Source organism: Raphanus sativus, chromosome 4 (assembly GCF_000801105.2).
Source record: "Raphanus sativus cultivar WK10039 chromosome 4, ASM80110v3, whole genome shotgun sequence".
NCBI classification, from domain to species: domain Eukaryota; kingdom Viridiplantae; phylum Streptophyta; class Magnoliopsida; order Brassicales; family Brassicaceae; genus Raphanus; species Raphanus sativus.
The window spans coordinates 7,581,314-7,599,851 of record NC_079514.1 but is presented as its reverse complement, the minus strand read 5'-3'; the positions used below and the strand labels follow the sequence as shown (position 1 = coordinate 7,599,851).

Genomic DNA, 18,538 nt, shown 5'->3' with positions numbered 1-18,538 from the left:
TACCTATATAGAATAATTGAAAGAATAACATGTTTTGGTATTAGTATAATAATATTGATCATTTGCCTTTACTTTCGATTTTCTGTAAAGAATTTTGAATTCAATGAAATACAAAAAGATTACATGTTTAGAATTTGGTATTAGTATAATAATATTCGATCATTTGCTTTTATATTTAGATTCTTTTAGGAAATGAAAGATTCCAATCTTATAAATTTATGTGGTAACTATTAATTAGCTGAATTGACGGTTAAAGATTAAGTATGTTATATATATTGAGAATATTTTGACTACTATGGGTTTCTACATTAATTGTTTCTCTAAAATTTTAAGTAAAATGATTTGATTTTTTTGTCTTTCTTAGAAAAAATTTCAACGATATTATCATTTTCTTGTTAATACAACAAAAAAAAACTCAAGAGATATAATCTCAAGAGACCATAACATCAAGAGAATATAACATGAAAAAACCTAGAATATCAAAAACCGGATAAAGAGAAACAAGAGTTAACAAGAAACAAGAGTTAAAAAACTTATGCTTCTTAAGAAGCACCTCAGGTTCTCTTATACATGGCTATCACGTTGAAGTTGAAAGTGTCCGGATCCTGTAAATTTAATACCACACAAGGTACACATCAAATATATATATGCAAAAACTGTACACATTTCAGTATTCCTATTTCCGTCGCTGAATCCTGTAAATTTGATGATTTCATATTTCTATTTTTTGTTAATGTGAGAATTTGTTACCATCAACACAAGTGTAACATATGAAATGATTGTCCAAATTGTCTGAAACCTGAAGAAAATGCATAGTAAGTAAAATCAAAAAGATGGAACATGATGTTTCCATGATTAGCATTAACAAGATGTAGAAATATTACATGTGCTTCACCAGCTGTAACAGCTGCATAATGAGCATCTTTTTTATGAATTTTGATCTCAAAAATTCGCTAATAAAAATAAAAACAATTAAATTTCAGAAATGTCAAATCTAAAATAAAATAAAAAAAGATAAAACAAAGACACATTTGCAATGCTTTTGAAGACCTCATCCAAGAGTAATCCCTCATCTGAAAAAAACAATGAAAAAGTGAGTTTGATGATTTCAGTAGAATTAGTTACCATCTAAACTTACATCAGTTTAACAGATGAATTAGATGTTCACGTAGTCTGAAGCTTGAAGAATATGAGCATCTTCTATTTGATTGGCGATCTCAAAAAAACCTCCACGAGGCACCTCCATAGGAGTCTTATTGGCAGTGGTTTTGAAGTCCATGTTCACTTCATGTGAAACCTGAAGAAGATTAGCAAAGTAAGTAAGAAAACAAAACAATGAAACATAATATTTTCATATTCATCACACATTAGCATTAAAATTAATTGTGTTCCGTTACTTATCTTAAACCCGACATATATAATGGCACATGTCTTAAAAACTCGCTCTGCATGTGATGAGCTGAAGAAGTTGTTTGCATGTCCTATAACTCAGTAGATCATAATGCTTTAAATAAAGTTTTATAGTCAAATACTTAAAAGCATTCTTCTGTGTTTAGTTCCTGCAGCATGGTACGATTGAAGACACATGAAAAAAAAATATTATCCTCTTCTCGAAGGGTTTTGGGTATATACCTCAGCTTTGAATGGATTCATGTATTATTACTAATTAAAACTAATAACTTATATTAAAATTATGGAGAATATGATAACTAAATAAATTCACACAATAAAATTAAACACTAATAATTTATCCTAAAATCAGGTAGAAAATGACAAATAAGCAAATTCACTTTCAAATAATAATATAGATTCCACTGATTAAATTGCAAATTAAGTCATAATCGTACTAAACAATAGTCAATAAATAGAATAATACACCATTGAGATTAATTTAGATTTGAACAAGGACTGATTTGAAAACAAGGAAAAGGAAACGAGAAATCTATACTTCAAAGGGAAAAATAAACTAAAAAAGATAAGAGCGAGCATCTTCAGTTTAGTAAACACAAATTCAACTAAACGTAATGGTCTAGGGATGTATGCTTTTGGGAGTTGCTGATTCCTTTTGGAGCGACGAATTGGTGCGATTGATCTTTTGGAGCCAGACTTCCAAACACTGGGTTCTTTTCAAACCACTAATGTGGTTAAAAGAAGAGCCAAGAAGTTTGGAGGATTGAGCTCATGGTTTTAACAGTTCATCATTTATTATTCAGATCTTTGATCAGTCCCACTGATATTCCTTTCAGACTTTATCAAAATTGACTCGCAACAAAAAAGCATCATTTTCAGAAATTATCTAGTTTCATATGACAGGAATCGGTGTCAAATTACAATCCTTCATGTATGAGAATCAATATTCTGTCTTAGAACGCACGCCATCAGAAAACTACTGTCTTCATCGTTAGTGTATTGAGTTTGCGTTTCTTTGAGTAGGATAACCTCTTTGGTACCTTCTATTTATCCTCTTCTTTTTTTTGACAACAATATTTATTCGTATGACATTTATTCGTATGATCTCTTGTTTTGTTTTTTTTTGCAACATTCTGGACTTTTTTTGCCATGTGGCTTAATGATACACAAGGTTAAAAAAAAAAACGTAATGGCCTAGGGAGAAAATCCTTCCAGGGTGCTATCCTCCCTCTTACGCTTGGTCTTGGGAGGAGGATATCCTACCTAAAAAGATGTATAATGAGATGAAACATGAGTATTTGGTCATGTATTTACATTTTTCTCTGTCGAGAATGTATGTCATTAAGAAAAAAACTTGCCTTATGATAGTAGTTAGCTATTTTATTTAGCCTTCGGTGGACATGGGCAGATTGAAAATGCGAATTCATCATGTTGTCCTGTTTTGACAACGAGTAAAAAAGAGTTAAAACAGGTTGTTGCTAGACAATCTATATATTGATAGAGAGGGAGAGGATGCGTACCTCCTTTGTATGTTCTTTACTTGAGAGATGCTCTTTGAATTCATCGAGGGTTTCGCAATCAAAGATACACAATAGGCAAGATAACATACCAGATTCAACAACTCTTTCACTTCCACTGCACTTCTGAAGAATGTGTCTATTTGTCTTTGAAACTGGGGAGGAAAGAAAAAAAGATGAGCTTAATTAGTTTGGGTGGTAATGTAGTAGTGGAAGATGAGAGAACAAAGAAAACAAACCTGCAAGTAAGCTTTCCCAGAGCCACTCTGCAGAAGTGAGCAGGACGGGCAATTCAAAAGGCCTAGCTGAATATGCCAAAAAACAGTTGTAGTTACTCTTCTGTAGTTGAATGCAAATAAGAGCTGAAGTGGACTCGCTGGAAGCCACATAATCCGATATGATCATAATTGTAGCCGGAGCAGGATTATCTTCTGTCCATTCCTCAAATTCTGTAATCATGCGATTGTAATGGACCCCTGTTTCAAAGAAATAATTTCAGTTGAAAATTAAACCCTAATATAACAGAGGGAGATGGGGACTAACTAACAGGGAGGGGTATGTGCAAACTCGACTCCAGAGGAAGAGAGCGCTAGAAGTTGGTGATCAGGGATGTCTTTATGGTCGGCAAAGGCAGTGATGGAGACAGGACCAGAGTAGCCTAGTTCCTTGAACGCCCTTTCTAGACTTGGACGGACCAGACGAGCATCATACCCCTCAGGAATAGGGCAGTCATCCATGTCCCACAAGACATGTATTTTAGCTGTGGCGTGTTCAGGCGTGGCCGGGTAGTTCCTCCCCCACGTCTTCGTTACACATGACAGTCGTGTGTCCGGAGGGTCTATAGCCTCCTGAGCTTGAAAAAGAGTTGCTTGCTCAGATTATGAAACAAAAAAGTATTCGAGATAGACAGAGAGGATGCTTTTTTGCTTACTTCCAGTACATGCTCATCACTCGAGAGATGCTTCCTGAAATTCTCCACGCATTGGCAAATGAAATTGCACGTTTTGCAATAAAACACGGCAGCAGATGTTGGTGCGCCTTCTTCTTCTTCTTTTAGTAATTTTTCCCAGCGCCAATTTGCATTATAGTTCAGGAACAAATCATCGCAAGGCTTGCTTGAATAAGCCAGAAAAAGTTTGTATCTAGTGCGCTGTTGTAGCCGGGCCAGATCCCAAGACAAGTCACCTTCCACCTGATCGGATATGATCATAATTGTAGCCGGAGGTGGATTTTGACCACGCCATTCCACCATATCCCCATACATAACTGAGCGCGTGCTATCTGTGAACGTATGTAAAAGCTAAAATTAGTCCTAGGGTGGGTTTTGTTATATATATATATACTAACATCAGAGAAAAAGGCTAACCGGATGTGGTATGTGTAACAGCGACTCCAGTGGAAGACAGCCCTCGCAGGACGTGGCAAGGAGTTTGTGTTTGGTCGCCATAGGCGGTGATTGGGACTGGACCTGTGTAGCCTCGTTTTCTGAACGCCTTTTCTATACTTGGACGGACCCGACGAGCATCATACCCCTCCGGAATCGGACAGTCCTTCATGTCCCACCACACCCCTATTTTAGTTGTCTTCGCCGCATCGTTCCCCGACATCCTCTCTTACGAATCTCGGACACAAGTCTTTCATCGGTAGTACTAGGTCTTATAAGCACCAAACTAATGGGCCCTAAATGAAACCTAGTAGTATTCGTGTGGGCTTTATCTACCTAATATGATATTAGTAATATCCAATAATATCCTTAAAAATCCATTGTCCATTTGAACAAAAATAGCCCAATTGATGACATCCCTACACTACTAAATATAAAAATAACAAATTTAAAATACATAAACCGCGACGTATCGAGTATATTTTTATAATTCGAATCGGGTAATTTTCGGTTTAGTCCGGTTTAATTTTGGTCAATTTAAAAAACGCGCAGGCTCTCGAGGAGAGGAAGGAATTAAAAAAAAAAGGATTCACCTGACCGGAGGAGACCGGAGAGAGAGAGAAGTCGAGATCTCTTCTCTTGTTACAACCAAGTTTGCTTCGTCACCGGCGAAAGGTCGCGAAATCCTCTTCCCCGACGTTATAATGCCGGTAAAATTCGCCTCGTTGAGTGTGTAAAAATCTAGATCTCTCAGATATATATATATATATATATATTACTTTTAGCTGATCTCGACTTATTATATCTTGTGTGGGCAGTTCACGACGGTGGTGGAAGTGGAGGCTCCGAGTCTGTTACGTTACTTGATCGGATCGGCGGTGATGATGATAGGCGTGGTATTGCCAGTCGGTTACATGATGTTCCGCAACAAGCGCGTCCCTTCCTCCTCTTCCTACTCTAAACAGACGTAAGGTCTCTGCTTTTCTCCCTTCACTCTCTCTCATCTGATCTTCTATGTTTTTGAGAGTATCTGACGGATCTGATAGTGGAATCAGGTTGTTGATTTTATGTATAGGGTTTTGTATTGGAATGATCAAAACTGCAGTGTTGTTTTTGTTGTTGTGTGGGAAGATCAACAAGTTTCTTCTTGTGGTCGGGTGGTTTTTATTATAAGCTGAGTTTATGGGATGAGTTAATGAAAGTGAATTAATATAGTGACTTTGATCAGAGGCAGTTTTGGTTGTAGATTTGGTCATCTGTTTTTTTTTTTCTTTTTTTTTGGAAAAAGTTAGCCATTTGAGTGCTTTTTAGAGACTGAAAGCTTTGTAGAATTAATATAGTGACTTTTCAGTGGGTTGAATTCCAGGTGGGGAATCCATGGTTGATAGATGATCGAAATAATTATAGTTGCTCTCCTCTTCGTTTAAAAGCTTTGTTTAGGCAAAGGTGTGATCCTTTTTGCTAGTCAAGTAAAACTCTGGTGTTTATCATCATCCTCAACGAGTGGTACTAATAATAATCTGATGGAACTTTTCAGGAACAAAGTTTTGATTTAGAAAGCTAGAGACTGGGGTTGAATTCAATTGGATCGACAAAGATGATGGATGACATATGGACGTTTGTAAAATTATGGTGGGTATTTCTTGTTTTGACATGGGTTGGCAAGAGATACTTCGATAAGAGATTAATAAACCTAGAAACATGAGTAACTTTTCGTTATTCTTCTTGGTTAGGTTATGCAAGGTCTGTTATGTAACACAACCTCTTCTCTTAGGTTGAAACATTAAATATAAGACTGAGTTTTGGTTCATTTGTATTATTTTTTTTCGCTTTTTAAATTTGTTTTTCTCGTCTCTTGTGGTAAATGAAATGTTATCGACATGCTTAGATTAGGATTCTTACTAACAGTTTCCACACATTACACAATACCAGTAGATATGGTTTTAAAGTTTATATAGTTAGGGAAACTAGAACAATGAATAGCTAAAACACTTAGAACATTTTAACAAGCTGTGGGACTTTATGCAGAAACATGTATATGAACGATCTTCAAAACGTTCGTACTGTGAATTTAGTTGAATATATAGAGCAGTTTCGAGTGTTCTATCAAAACCGTAACAAGGAGGCAGATATAAAGTGTTTTAGCTTAAAAACATAATCCGAACGCAATTGTATTAGTCTCCAAAATTTGTAAAAACATAAGTCAAACATACGATAAAAGGACAGCATGAAACAATGATGATAGCAAAAGGCAATCAACGGTAACGACGAAGAGAGAGAGAGTTATTCTTCTTCCATGTAGCTCTGCGAGACGGGCGGTTCTTGTGGTTGTTGTGACCCTTTCCGCGCAGTCCTCTGTTCTTCTTTCCCTCCGATGTAAGTCCTCTGAGCTCACGGTGCTTGTGAACCGGGTTGCAGATCCAGTTGATTCTCGGGTCATTACGCACAGCGTTGTGTGCCGGGTCAACCAAGATGATCTCGTAGTACTTGTAGGTCGAATCCTAATTCAAAAGCTTGAACAAGTTAACATCTATACCAAGAATAGCATGTAAGAGAGTGAGAGAAGTAGCAATACCTCGTTGAGCCAGTAGGAGTTGACGACTCTTAGGCCACCAAGTTTCCTTCCGGCACGCTCCTCAGCAACAGAACGCTTGCTCCTCTGGAACTTGAGTTGGGTCACTCCCTGGTTTGTGGGTTTACCATAGACAATACCCTTTGGCACTGGCCTCTTGCGTCCACCACGTCTCACACGGACACGGTACACCACAAAGCCCTTACACAAATCAACACCCCAAAACCAGATAAGTAACTGAGTAGTGAGTCTAAAGCAAGATGAATGTTATATTGTACAACCAGTCGGAACAAGAGCTACATCTTCGGACAGCAGAACAAAGATTCAAAAGACGAGTTATTATTAGGACACAACAAAAATTACCTGTTTGGCCTTGTAACCCAAACGACGAGCCTTGTCGGGGCGAGTAGGCCTGACGAGACGGACAATTGAGGGCTGCTGTCTGTACTCCCAGCACCTCACCCTCTGCACAAACCTCATCACATCGGACTGCTTCTTCCTCCATAGCTCAGACACATACTTGTACGCACCTACAGTTTCACCATCGAAATCATTAAGATACCAAAATGTTCGAAACAGCAGATTCATAGAACATGTATCATTTCAACAGCATAAGAGATTCTAAAAAAAAGACATGGCAAGAAACGGATCTAGACGAAGGATGAGAAGGACGATTTACCCATTTTCGAACAGCCGCACAGAACCGGCGCAAGGAAGGGTTCGTCACTGATTTAAAGTAAGAGCTAGGGTTTTAAATCCAGTGGAGGAGCACTAGGAAAAAAATTGGGCAGATAAATTAAATAAATAACGGCCCATTATCCATTTACAATGGGCTTCAAGTTATCACCAGATTTCTTTTTTTTTTTGATCAAATTATCACCAGATTTCTAAGATAGCATTATTTCATCTCGCTTCTCTCGATTATAAGATGCATCTTTCAACATTATAGAGTCATCAAGTGTTTTGATTTCACTAAGGATACACTTCATATTCTTCACCAAAACGTTCATTTTGAAGGTTCATCAATAATATCATAGTTTGTAAAAGTACATGAGAGGAGGAAATAACATATTTATCTGTTATCATCTTATAAGACGTTCCAAATAACAACTTGGTTTCTTACAAAAGAAAAAATAACTTGGTAATTTGTCACCTTTTTAATCAGAAATTAATGTTTTAGTTTCTTTTATTTGTGGTAACGATTGCCTCGTTAAGCTTTACAACCTTTTTTATTTATTAAATTAGTAAAATAGAATATCTTTGTTAGTTAGGTCTACTGTTAGTCGGAAATCGGTCAATTCATGAATCAACAAAAGGTCCCGATTAATAAATATATTAGATATATGTGTTAAATTATACATCAACACAAGATTTATTCAAATTTCATACATCAACCAAAAATTTAAGGTCAATTCATACATTGACCGTGTTTCCGTTGGTAATGGATGCTTACGTGGACTTGACGGTGCTTACGTGCTTACATGACTTGACAGTGCTAGTCATGTACTTCCTTTAGAGGGAGAGAAACAGCAGACTCCATGCCAACGTCTCCGACAACACGATGGCTCTTTTACGGAAGATCGAGAGATCACTTCGGGATGTCCTCCTGGCTCGTTTACTCCATAAGCGATGCTGAAGACTTCTCGCCCAATGATTTCGGTTTATCTAGTAAGCCTCCAGTGGGTCACAAATTCATAGTTTATCTAGTTCCATCTGGTTTTTAATTTATTTTTTGAACTTTATGTAACTTTTTGCTTGTAAAGCCTTGTAAAACAACGTTTTTTATTTTGATATAATATTCACATTTTACCCAAAAAAAAAATTATATCTTTAGAGGGAGGCTATTGAACCTGGGTTAAGAAATTACTGTGGCACGCACTCAGCCAATGTGCTAACCTAGATTACTTTTTGTTTTATATATTGTTATTGCTTACATCTAATAGATTTTTAGTCATATACTTATCTAAAGTTAGTTCCACACAATTAATAAATTCTAAGTAATTGTGATTAACTACCTTAATTATTGTTATTGTGTTTTAAAAAGTTCAAAATAAAAATTATGAAAATCAAAAATTATTTTCTAAATTTAAAAAGAAAATTTGAAAAACAATTTCGAAAATTATTATAAAATTTTTGAATTTGAAAATATATAATTTAAAACTATTAAAATATTTTTATTTTTATTATGTATTTAAATAATTATTTATATTAATATAACTATATTTATTTAATAACTATTCATATATTTCTAGTTATGGGATCTCTAAGTGATTGTGTTTATTTAACTTAATTATTGTTATTGTGTTTTTAAAAAATTAAAATTTCAAAAAAAAAATTTAAAATGAAAAGGCATTTTGAAATTTAAAATAAAATATGAATTTTTTTAAGTTGAAAAAAAAAATCAAAACATTATTATAAAAATTAAATATAAAAACATATAATTTGAAACTATTCAAAAATATTTTTTTATTTTTATTTTTATTTTATTTTTTATTTGGATAGTTTAAATAATTATTTAAATATAAATAGTTATTAAAAATATTGTTATATTAATATAAAACATATAAACAATTTACTTAAATTTAAATGAATAATCTCGTAATAAATAACTCTCATTGTCTGTTTCAAAAAAAAACAACTCTCATTTTCAAACCTAGTTAATGATAATTAAAGAATTTTTCATAAGATCTATAACAGCTTGATTTAAAATTCAATCTTACTTAAGAGTTGTACAAATTTCAAGGTTAATTTCAATGTTATTTATTGTATTAATTAATTAAGATTGAAAACAAACAACATATATATCGGTCAGTCTGATCTTAGAACATTAAATCTACGTTTGAACTTTAAAACATTAACTCATCATCTGAACGGAAAAAAAAATACAAAACGATAAATATTTGATCAAACTAGCAGATATCTTTGACCAAAAAAAAAAACTAGCAGATGTTTGTTTTGTCATTGAGACAAAGAATATATTTGTGTTGGATATGAAAGTGTTTATACATGATTCCGAAATATTTTAGCCAACAAATACTTTTTAAACACAACAGTAAGAAGAAGATATATTTATCATATGTGGTCGAAAATCTAAACCTTAAAACAGTACAGTATGAATTATCATTTGGAACTCTGATTTGAAGAACAGTTCATCGAATTATTCAACTCTTTGGTTCAATGATTAAGCAAAGCAAAAATCAAAACCATTACCAGAGCAAAGAAAATAGAACGAGTTAGTGGTAGTTTACTGATAAGAGTTGATTTGATGTAAAACCTTGATAGAAAATTGGAGGTCAGATCTTCGTTGGCACTGTCATTTAAAAAGTTAGTTGGATTTCGAACAATACACTTCGACTATTAAAAGAAAACAAAGAAAGTGCTTAAATGAAAATACACATAGATTGGCAAATACAAACATATTGATTGTGGAAGTGATATTAATCTTGGCATATCAGTTAAGTATGACACTTGTTTGGCTCTCTCGGAACTAGATAGATTGATTTATTATCAAGATTAACATATAGGGCTGCAAGCGCATTTGCCCATGATACAATAGTACTTATTTTCTAGATTAAAACCAATTTTAGTTACTTGATGTAGAAATTACTAAATGGAAAAGAAATATCAGAATTATAGGAATACGACTAAAGGTCTAAGAAATTGTAACTTATTCATCCACACAACTAACAAACAAACATTAAATACATACATTTGCCTCAATTGAATTTTGCTCTACAGTTTTATTGATTTCTTCAATAAAACAAATATTGACACATGGTCTACACATTTAGATATAATCTAGGTATTTAGTTTGACCAAAAAAAAATTCTAGATTTGACTATATACTCTAGCTCAGGACTTGAACCAAAAGAATAATTAGAATATATCAATTTTAGTATTGGAGTATTTTTATATAGCCAAACGAAATTGTGACTTGTTGCAGATATTTTGGATGGAAATGTTGGAAATAGTTCGAATGATGAAAGAGATGTATAGTCGTATACTCGTATTTCACTATAGGAAGCTTCATATCCTCTCCATCAGATTCAATACTAAAATGAAAGAGACCATGGACTATACAACAAAACGACTTAGGAAATTGCCTGCAAATGAGAGATGGTGATACGTATTACGTGCGTTAGAAATGCCCTATCCTCGGGAATAAACGATCATACATTCATTATTTAATCTATGTCTTTAAAGAAAAAAAGAAAAAAGTTAGCCTTCAATTGACGACATGTTCTTAAATACCGACACAAAAAAAAGATGGATAATTAGAGAGAAAAAAAGATCATAGAGGTTAGACTGGCGTAATGCACACGAAAGTAGAAAGTATAGAACATGATTTGATCCGATTTTGATTACTTCTAAAATCAGAAATATATAACAGTTAATTATACATAATGAAGCTATTATATACATAAACATTACCGTTATCAGCATCTCGCGTTTTCTCTCCCTCTGGATCGAGAAAAATCTGCGATCCATTCTTCTCTCCAATATCCAGATCGAGAACCCCAAAACATCAAGGTACCACACTCGACAATTTACTCTCTTACACACACACACACAAATGCGAAGTCTCTTTACATCTCCGGAATTAGGTTTTGGTGTGTTTATGCTTGTTCTTGAAGTTACTGGAATCTAAAATGGATTTAGGGTTTGTAAGGAACCTGACGGGATATACTGGTGAATGATATGGAGTGTTCTAGAGGGTGAAGATCAAGAGCCATTTGAGGATGTTGATAGAGGTTTCGATGAAGGGTTTAAGGAAGCAAAGGATCAGATGGAGAAACGCGTTTCTTCTTGGTTCTATAATGACCACCATTGTTGTTTTGCTTCACACACCCACGTTTTCAATCTTCACCGACGAAGAAGAAACCGAGTCTTCTTCTTCTTTGCCTATTTACTTGAACGGTTCTCTTCATTTGAATATCCAAATTGTTAGTGAAGCAAAGGTTGAAAGCTTTCCTGCTCTTACAACAACTCCTGTGATAGAATTGAATTCTTCTGAATGGTTCAGCAAAGGAAGAGTTGTAGAACAAGAAACCAAAATCGATCTTCAGAGGAAAATGCGAAAAAGGAGCAAAAGAAAGAAGACAAAAGACGAGCTTATACTCCCGGATCCTCCACCAGTACCACGGCATGTTCTTTCTTCCTCAGAGGTTATCAAGCGATATATCATAATCATTAGAGGCCGTTTTTAAAGTTTTCTCTCTTTGTTTTTCTTCCTCTCATCTCAAGTCACTTCCACTTGAATTAAGCAGAGACATGCTATTTCCTTGTCACCAAAGGAAGCTTTAGGTTTTGCAAAACTAGAGATTCAACGAGCCCCTGATGTCGTTAATGACACGGAACTGTTTGCTCCCGTGTTTCGCAACCTCTCTGTTTTCAAAAGGTACAGTTTCTAAAGGACCCGGGTACTTTTACAACCACTAACACAAACATGTTTTCACCATTGTCTTATAGGAGTTATGAGCTTATGGAACTAATACTAAAGGTCTACATATACCCTGACGGAGAGAAACCAATATTCCACCAACCGCATTTGAACGGTATATACGCTTCAGAAGGTTGGTTCATGAAGTTAATGGAGTCAAACACACAGTTTGTCACAAAGAACCCTGAGAAGGCCCACCTGTTTTACATGCCATACAGTGTGAAACAGCTTCAGAATGCTATCTTTGTCCCCGGATCACATAACATCAAACCTTTATCGATCTTTCTTAGAGACTATGTCAACATGCTCTCCATCAAGTACCCTTATTGGAACCGCACTCATGGATCAGATCATTCCCTCGTCGCTTGCCACGATTGGGTATTGAAAATGTTTTCTTTAATTATTTGCGGGTGAGCGTGGCATCGAACACGCGACCTTCAGATCTTATTTTATATTTTTATCGTTTGTGTAGGGTCCTTACACAGTGAACGAGCACCTGGAGCTAACAGATTTATCAGACGGAATCTTCGTCCCCGGAAAAGACGTTTCTCTACCGGAAACTTCCATAAGAAACGCCGGGAAGCCACTCCGCTACATCGGAAATGGAAACAGAGTTTCTCAACGTCCGATCCTCGCCTTCTTCGCCGGAAAACTCCACGGTCGTGTCCGTCCACAGCTTCTAAAACACTGGAGAAACAAAGACGTGGACATGAAAATATACGGCCCGCTTCCACACAACGTAGCTCGTAAAATGACTTACGTGCAGCACATGAAGTCGAGCAAGTACTGTCTATGTCCAATGGGTTACGAAGTGAACAGTCCACGCATCGTTGAGGCTATATACTACGAGTGCGTACCCGTAATCATCGCTGATAACTTCGTTTTGCCGTTCGGTGAGTTGCTTGATTGGTCTGCGTTCTCGGTGGTTGTGCCGGAGAAGGAGATTCCACGGCTTAAGGAGATACTGTTGGAGATCCCGATGAGGAGATATGTGAAGATGCAGATGAACGTGAAGATGGTTCAGAGACATTTCTTGTGGAGCACTAAACCTAGAAGGTACGATGTGTTTCATATGATACTTCACTCCATTTGGTTCAACCTTGTAAATCAGAACCAAACTTCTTCTGATCATGTTCCTGATTCCTGACATCGTCCTTAATTATGTCTGTACATAAAGAAAAGATTTGCATAAATTCAAAGTGTAACATCCCGAATTGTGATATACGAAAAGGCTTAAGAGAATTGATTTGGCTACCTATGTCACCAAAGTTGATTTACCTTTTCTGGAACACATCCTGAAAGAACTCCAGAGTTAAGCGTGCTTGAGCTGGAGTAGTGGAAGGATGGGTGACCTATTGGGAAGTAATTCGCGATAGCGTGTGAGTGAGGCCAAAGCACGGAGAAAGGTCGGGTGGTGATTGCAGGGTCAGTAAATAATGATTTCGAGCCTTGGAAAATTAACGACCGACCGTCGGATGGGATGGGGCCCACGGGCCGAGAGAGCGGGCGTGGGTGGCCCATTAGCCGTGGGCGGTCGGGGCGTTATAAGTGGTACCAGAGCTGGTTAGCCGTCTCAGTTCTGACCTGAGAGGCGTTTTGAGACCTGTCGTGGGGTGCAACGAGGGCGTTGCGTTCTTTGAGAGGGGGTGAATTGTAACATCCCGAATTGTGATATACGAAAAGGCTTAAGAGAATTGATTTGGCTACCTATGTCACCAAAGTTGACTTACCTTTTCCGGAACACATCCTGAAAGAACTCCAGAGTTAAGCGTGCTTGAGCTGGAGTAGTGGAAGGATGGGTGACCTATCGGGAAGTGATTCGCGATAGCGTGTGAGTGAGGCCAAAGCACGGAGAAAGGTCGGGTGGTGATTGCAGGGTCAGTAAATAATGATTTCGAGCCTTGGAAAATTAACGACCGACCGTCGGATGGGATGGTCCATTAGCCGTGGGCGGTCGGAGCGTTATACAAAGTCTCATCTCTTAAGGCCAATATTGAATATTAAGACTATTCAAAGCCATTATTTGGTGTTTTGCGTTTTTTTGTGTTTTTTTGCGTTTTTTTTTCTTGTGGCGAGTGTTGATCTATCTGAATATTGGATGAAGTTATAGTGCCAATGAAAAGATAGAAAGCCAAAAAACCAAAAAATAAAAATATAAAATCCCCTTTGATTCTAACAAATCGATCCAACCATGGAAGTATCAGCAGCACTAAAACTACCAATTCACAAACATCCTTTGTACCCTTCAACTAGATTTCTTTATGCTCGTTGTGAAGGTTGTCGTGTAAGAGGTCACATCTACGGAGGCTACTGTTGCAATAATTCCGGGTGTTACAATAACGCTAACCCTGGTGGTTGGTTCCATAAGGAGTGTGGCGAGTCACCATCAGAAATCAACCATCCTTCTCACCCTGAACATCCTCTGACTTTCAACGCCAAGACAGGTTACAAACGATGTCATTTGTGCGGACGTTTAATCAGAAGTGGTTATTGCTGTGGGATATGCCATTTTGTCATCGATATGGCTTGTGCACAAAAACTGCCGCCGCCTCCAGCTATTGAGCATCCGATGTTCCATGAGCATTCACTCGTCCGCACAAAGGAAGCACCGCTCATGGATCCTTGTGAAATATGCAAGAGTCATATCGAAGAAGGATATCCTTATGAATGCCTTACTTGCAAAGATGTTTTTCACTTGGACTGCGTCAATCATTCAAGAGAGGTAAACCATTCGTCTCATTCTAGTCATGTTCTTGAGTTCTTCACATCTGAATCACTTCCGGAAAACGCTGAGAAGACATGTGTTCTGTGTGGAGAAGAATCAGAGCATGTGCTATATCATTGTTCCAAATGCAACTTTAGCATATGTATTTACTGCAAGAAGAATCCTCCACCGCTCACTGTCCAACATACCAAGACCCATAGGCATAAGCTCTCCCTCTTGTCAAGACGAGTCTCGTTTACTTGTAATGTTTGTGGGATGCAAGGCGATCGAAGTCCTTATTCATGTATTCAGTGCAGTTTCTTAGTTCATAGAGATTGCATCGACTTGCCTCGCGTCATAAACATCAACCGCCACGTTCACCGCATCTCTCTCACCGATCATATCGGGCGTGGGAATCTGAAATGTGGAGTCTGTCACCAAAGTGTTGATCAGTACTGCGGAGGTTATACTTGCTCCACTTGTCCTGATTTTGTTGTTCATTCGTCATGCCCGACAAAACACAGAGTGTGGGATGGAGTCGAGCTCGAAGGGATCCCTGAAGAAGAAGTTATCCCACCGTTCGAGGTGGTGGGTGATAACTTGATAAAGCACTTCAGCCATGAAAATCATATTCTTCGACTAGAGAGTGATGTCACAACTCGTGATGAAAAAACACGATGTGAAGCATGCGTCTCTCCCGTCGGTTCTGATCCGATATACAGCTGCGAGCAATGTGATTTCATCCTCCACGAGACATGCGCGAATCTTCCAAGGAAAAAACGACTTCCGTTTCGGAACATACAGTTCAAACTATATGCTCCCGACATGGATTCCTACGAAGCGTTTGAGTGTTACGCATGTAAAACAATGTTCAGCGGTTTCAGGTACGTGGCATATCGAATCAGTATAGACGTGCGTTGCGGTAAGTTTTCGGAACTGGAATCATATGATTTCCACGACCACCCTGCTGTATATTATAATGATAAGAAAGCGTCTCGGAGGTGTCGTGCATGCCACCTAAGGGGAGAGATGTCACAACATATGCTCTCTTGTGATGATTGTGACTTTGCGTTGGATTTCCGATGCTTTAATTTGCCAAGGGTGGTGAAGCATAAAGAGGATGAGCCTCCTCTTACCTTATGTTATGGCGAAGATCCAAATGGTAAATACTGGTGTGATATTTGTGAGGGTGAAACAAATCCGAAAGACTGGTTCTACACTTGCTCTCACTCTGGGGTCACATTGCATGTCCAGTGTGTTCTTGGAGATTTCTCTTTTCTCATGCCAAGACGCATGATAAAATACCGTCGGTACTGCAAATTTGAAGTGGTTCCTAACAACCACTGTTCTCGACCGTTATGTGACTGTTGTCAATCTCGATGTATAGGCCCATTCTTTCTGAAGATCTCTAATCCGGAAATCATATACATCTGTTCTGAAGGGTGTCTAAAAGAAAAGATCATTATCCCATTTATAGAGGTCAGATCTACGATTGACAAAAAAAAAGAGAGGTCAGATCTACGATTGATCAAAGAGAAAAGAGAGGTCAGATCTATGATTTAGTTATATTATGATGATTTGTTATATATTATACTAAACCGATCTAATTCTTGACATGATATTCATGTTGCAGAACTTATCTAAAGTTGTTTGAGACCGGTTTTGGAAACTTCACGTGTGAGAGAGCAACATCCACGTTATGAACACTATGTTATGCTCATTTTAATCTCATATTATTTGCAAATAATTAAGTGGTAATCTGCTTCCTGTTCCTGATTTGTAGGGAATGCGCGTTCTCCATTAGAATAAGAAAACATATCTATATTTTTGCGTCCATGTTTTCTATCTAATCGGTTTTTGAATAAGAAAACCCAATTGGGTTGTTTATGAATTATATTTGTTATTTTATTATCTTTTATGGTTTTCTCTTTATTTTAAGAGAAATACAGTAGAATAAGGTAAATATATATTTATATTTCTAGGGTTAATTAATCTAAATTTAGGATTTTAAGTTAAGGGGTGAAGTTTTGGGGATGAAATTTCAATTTTTTAAAAAAAAAATATTAAAAACTTGAAATAAAAACTATTTTGGTCATTTTCTTTTTCGAGAGCTATTTGGGTGACACAGACTTAAAAATAACTAATTGAAATGATTTCTTTTATTTCAATTTAGGGGAAATATAATTATATGTGCAGGTTTTTCTATAACTATTCTTCATTAAAAATAACTATTTCACATTTTGATGCATTTTTCAACACATATCTATATTTGTCTCTATAATTGTGTTTAGAACATCTCTTATTCAATATTGTTTTAACCCATATAACAGGAAAAAATGAAAGAATTATACTCATAGTTTATAATTTTTTATTACATTGTAAGACAGTTATTGATTCTAGATAGTTTTTTGTGAATACAAGCTAACTACGTTTTTTAAAAAAACTAAATGAGCCCTGCAAAACCAGTGTATTAGTACAAACTAACCTTCACCACACATCTTTCTTCCTAAATTAAATTTGAAACATTTGACAAGACATATCTATCTCATTTTCTAACCATTAGATTTAGTTATGTATTTTTAATTTCAATAGTCAAGATTCATTCTATTTTTTAAAGAAACATTCATCTTCGTCATTTTCTTTCTTCGTCTTCCTTGTTCAAATGCTTCATTTTTATAAATTGAAATCTACTTCTTCAAATATTTTTTTTTAAAAACTTTTATTTAATCATTATCTCTATTACTTAATCTATCTTTTTAGATATTCAAGTTATATTTCTGATGGTGGTGTGATAGTGGCGTATATGCTGGTAACGTAAACGGTGAAGACGTAAATGACGGCAAAAATGATATAGAAGGAATATCGTTTACCATGGATTAGACTGTGAAAATCAAGAAATTCACCCACTAAGCATCTTCATATAGGATACTACCAATAAATTAAGGTTTCTCCACCACAACACCTTCACATGAGACACAGACCAGAAATTCATCTCTCATTCGCTCCAACGCATCACGTCTGATGGAAAATCAACCTCAAAATCTGGCCGTCTTCTCCTCCACCATTGGTGAGCTTCATATACTCACCACTGATTCCAGAAGAAGGTTTCGACTTTCTTTATACATACATTCTATCCATAAGAACATTCTATCTTTAGGCTAAATTTTTTATTTTTATATGTTGTTTGTTAGATACGCTGCTTTAAGAAGGAAACTCTTGATTGATCCATATTTTCATATGAGAGTAATTTTAGATGTTATGTATTTGTTTTATTTGCAAATGGCTTAGTTGTTACCTAACTATTATATATTCGCTTGATCCTTTGAATAGTAATGAATTTGTTAATTTGTAGTTTTACTAATGAAGTCACATATTGATGTTTGAAAATCGGTGTATAGTTTGCATTTTTGTAATTCATTGTACATATGGATAGTAAAATTTATGTGTACATGTCGATGTTATTGGATGTAAAAATATTAATACTTACAATATTATATTATAGATTTGTATA

At 36.1% G+C, this 18,538-nt stretch overlaps 5 protein-coding genes across 6 annotated transcripts; 3 read left to right on the top strand and 2 right to left on the bottom strand.

Moving 5' to 3' along the window:
• Nucleotides 1-2,486: 2,486 nt before the first annotated feature.
• On the bottom strand, nucleotides 2,487-4,614 carry LOC108855055 (uncharacterized). The gene is made up of 7 exons (XM_057008958.1): nucleotides 4,294-4,614; nucleotides 3,859-4,208; nucleotides 3,475-3,775; nucleotides 3,167-3,403; nucleotides 2,931-3,082; nucleotides 2,765-2,846; nucleotides 2,487-2,669 (listed from the first exon to the last, which is right to left on the bottom strand). Exons 1-7 carry the CDS (start codon nucleotides 4,532-4,534, stop codon nucleotides 2,605-2,607), a joined length of 1,428 nt encoding a protein of 475 aa, XP_056864938.1. The 5' UTR covers nucleotides 4,535-4,614; the 3' UTR covers nucleotides 2,487-2,604.
• Nucleotides 4,615-4,889: 275 nt separating this feature from the next.
• On the top strand, nucleotides 4,890-6,121 carry LOC108855068 (uncharacterized). 2 transcript variants are annotated; one of them, XR_008945137.1, is made up of 4 exons: nucleotides 4,890-5,021; nucleotides 5,130-5,278; nucleotides 5,678-5,757; nucleotides 5,849-6,121. XR_008945137.1 is itself a non-coding variant. In XM_057008959.1 (3 exons), the coding sequence occupies exons 1-3, from the start codon at nucleotides 5,016-5,018 to the stop codon at nucleotides 5,694-5,696; spliced, it is 174 nt and encodes a 57-aa protein (XP_056864939.1). In that variant the 5' UTR covers nucleotides 4,890-5,015; the 3' UTR covers nucleotides 5,697-5,758. The 2 variants fall into 2 exon arrangements, 1 of the variants encoding a protein (XP_056864939.1); XM_057008959.1 differs by lacking the exon at nucleotides 5,849-6,121 and having other exon boundaries at nucleotides 5,678-5,758.
• Nucleotides 6,122-6,439: 318 nt separating this feature from the next.
• On the bottom strand, nucleotides 6,440-7,660 carry LOC108855056 (60S ribosomal protein L15-1). Its single transcript, XM_018628758.2, has 4 exons — nucleotides 7,563-7,660; nucleotides 7,247-7,413; nucleotides 6,887-7,084; nucleotides 6,440-6,812 (listed from the first exon to the last, which is right to left on the bottom strand). Exons 1-4 carry the CDS (start codon nucleotides 7,564-7,566, stop codon nucleotides 6,567-6,569), a joined length of 615 nt encoding a protein of 204 aa, XP_018484260.1. The 5' UTR covers nucleotides 7,567-7,660; the 3' UTR covers nucleotides 6,440-6,566.
• Nucleotides 7,661-11,194: 3,534 nt separating this feature from the next.
• On the top strand, nucleotides 11,195-13,681 carry LOC108852927 (probable glycosyltransferase At5g25310). The gene is made up of 5 exons (XM_018626400.2): nucleotides 11,195-11,413; nucleotides 11,543-12,048; nucleotides 12,151-12,281; nucleotides 12,353-12,701; nucleotides 12,796-13,681. The coding sequence occupies exons 2-5, from the start codon at nucleotides 11,623-11,625 to the stop codon at nucleotides 13,468-13,470; spliced, it is 1,581 nt and encodes a 526-aa protein (XP_018481902.1). The 5' UTR covers nucleotides 11,195-11,413; nucleotides 11,543-11,622; the 3' UTR covers nucleotides 13,471-13,681.
• A 719-nt stretch (nucleotides 13,682-14,400) lies between these two features.
• On the top strand, nucleotides 14,401-16,912 carry LOC108850152 (uncharacterized). Its single transcript, XM_057010007.1, has 2 exons — nucleotides 14,401-16,572; nucleotides 16,661-16,912. The coding sequence occupies exons 1-2, from the start codon at nucleotides 14,515-14,517 to the stop codon at nucleotides 16,679-16,681; spliced, it is 2,079 nt and encodes a 692-aa protein (XP_056865987.1). The 5' UTR covers nucleotides 14,401-14,514; the 3' UTR covers nucleotides 16,682-16,912.
• Nucleotides 16,913-18,538: the final 1,626 nt, after the last annotated feature.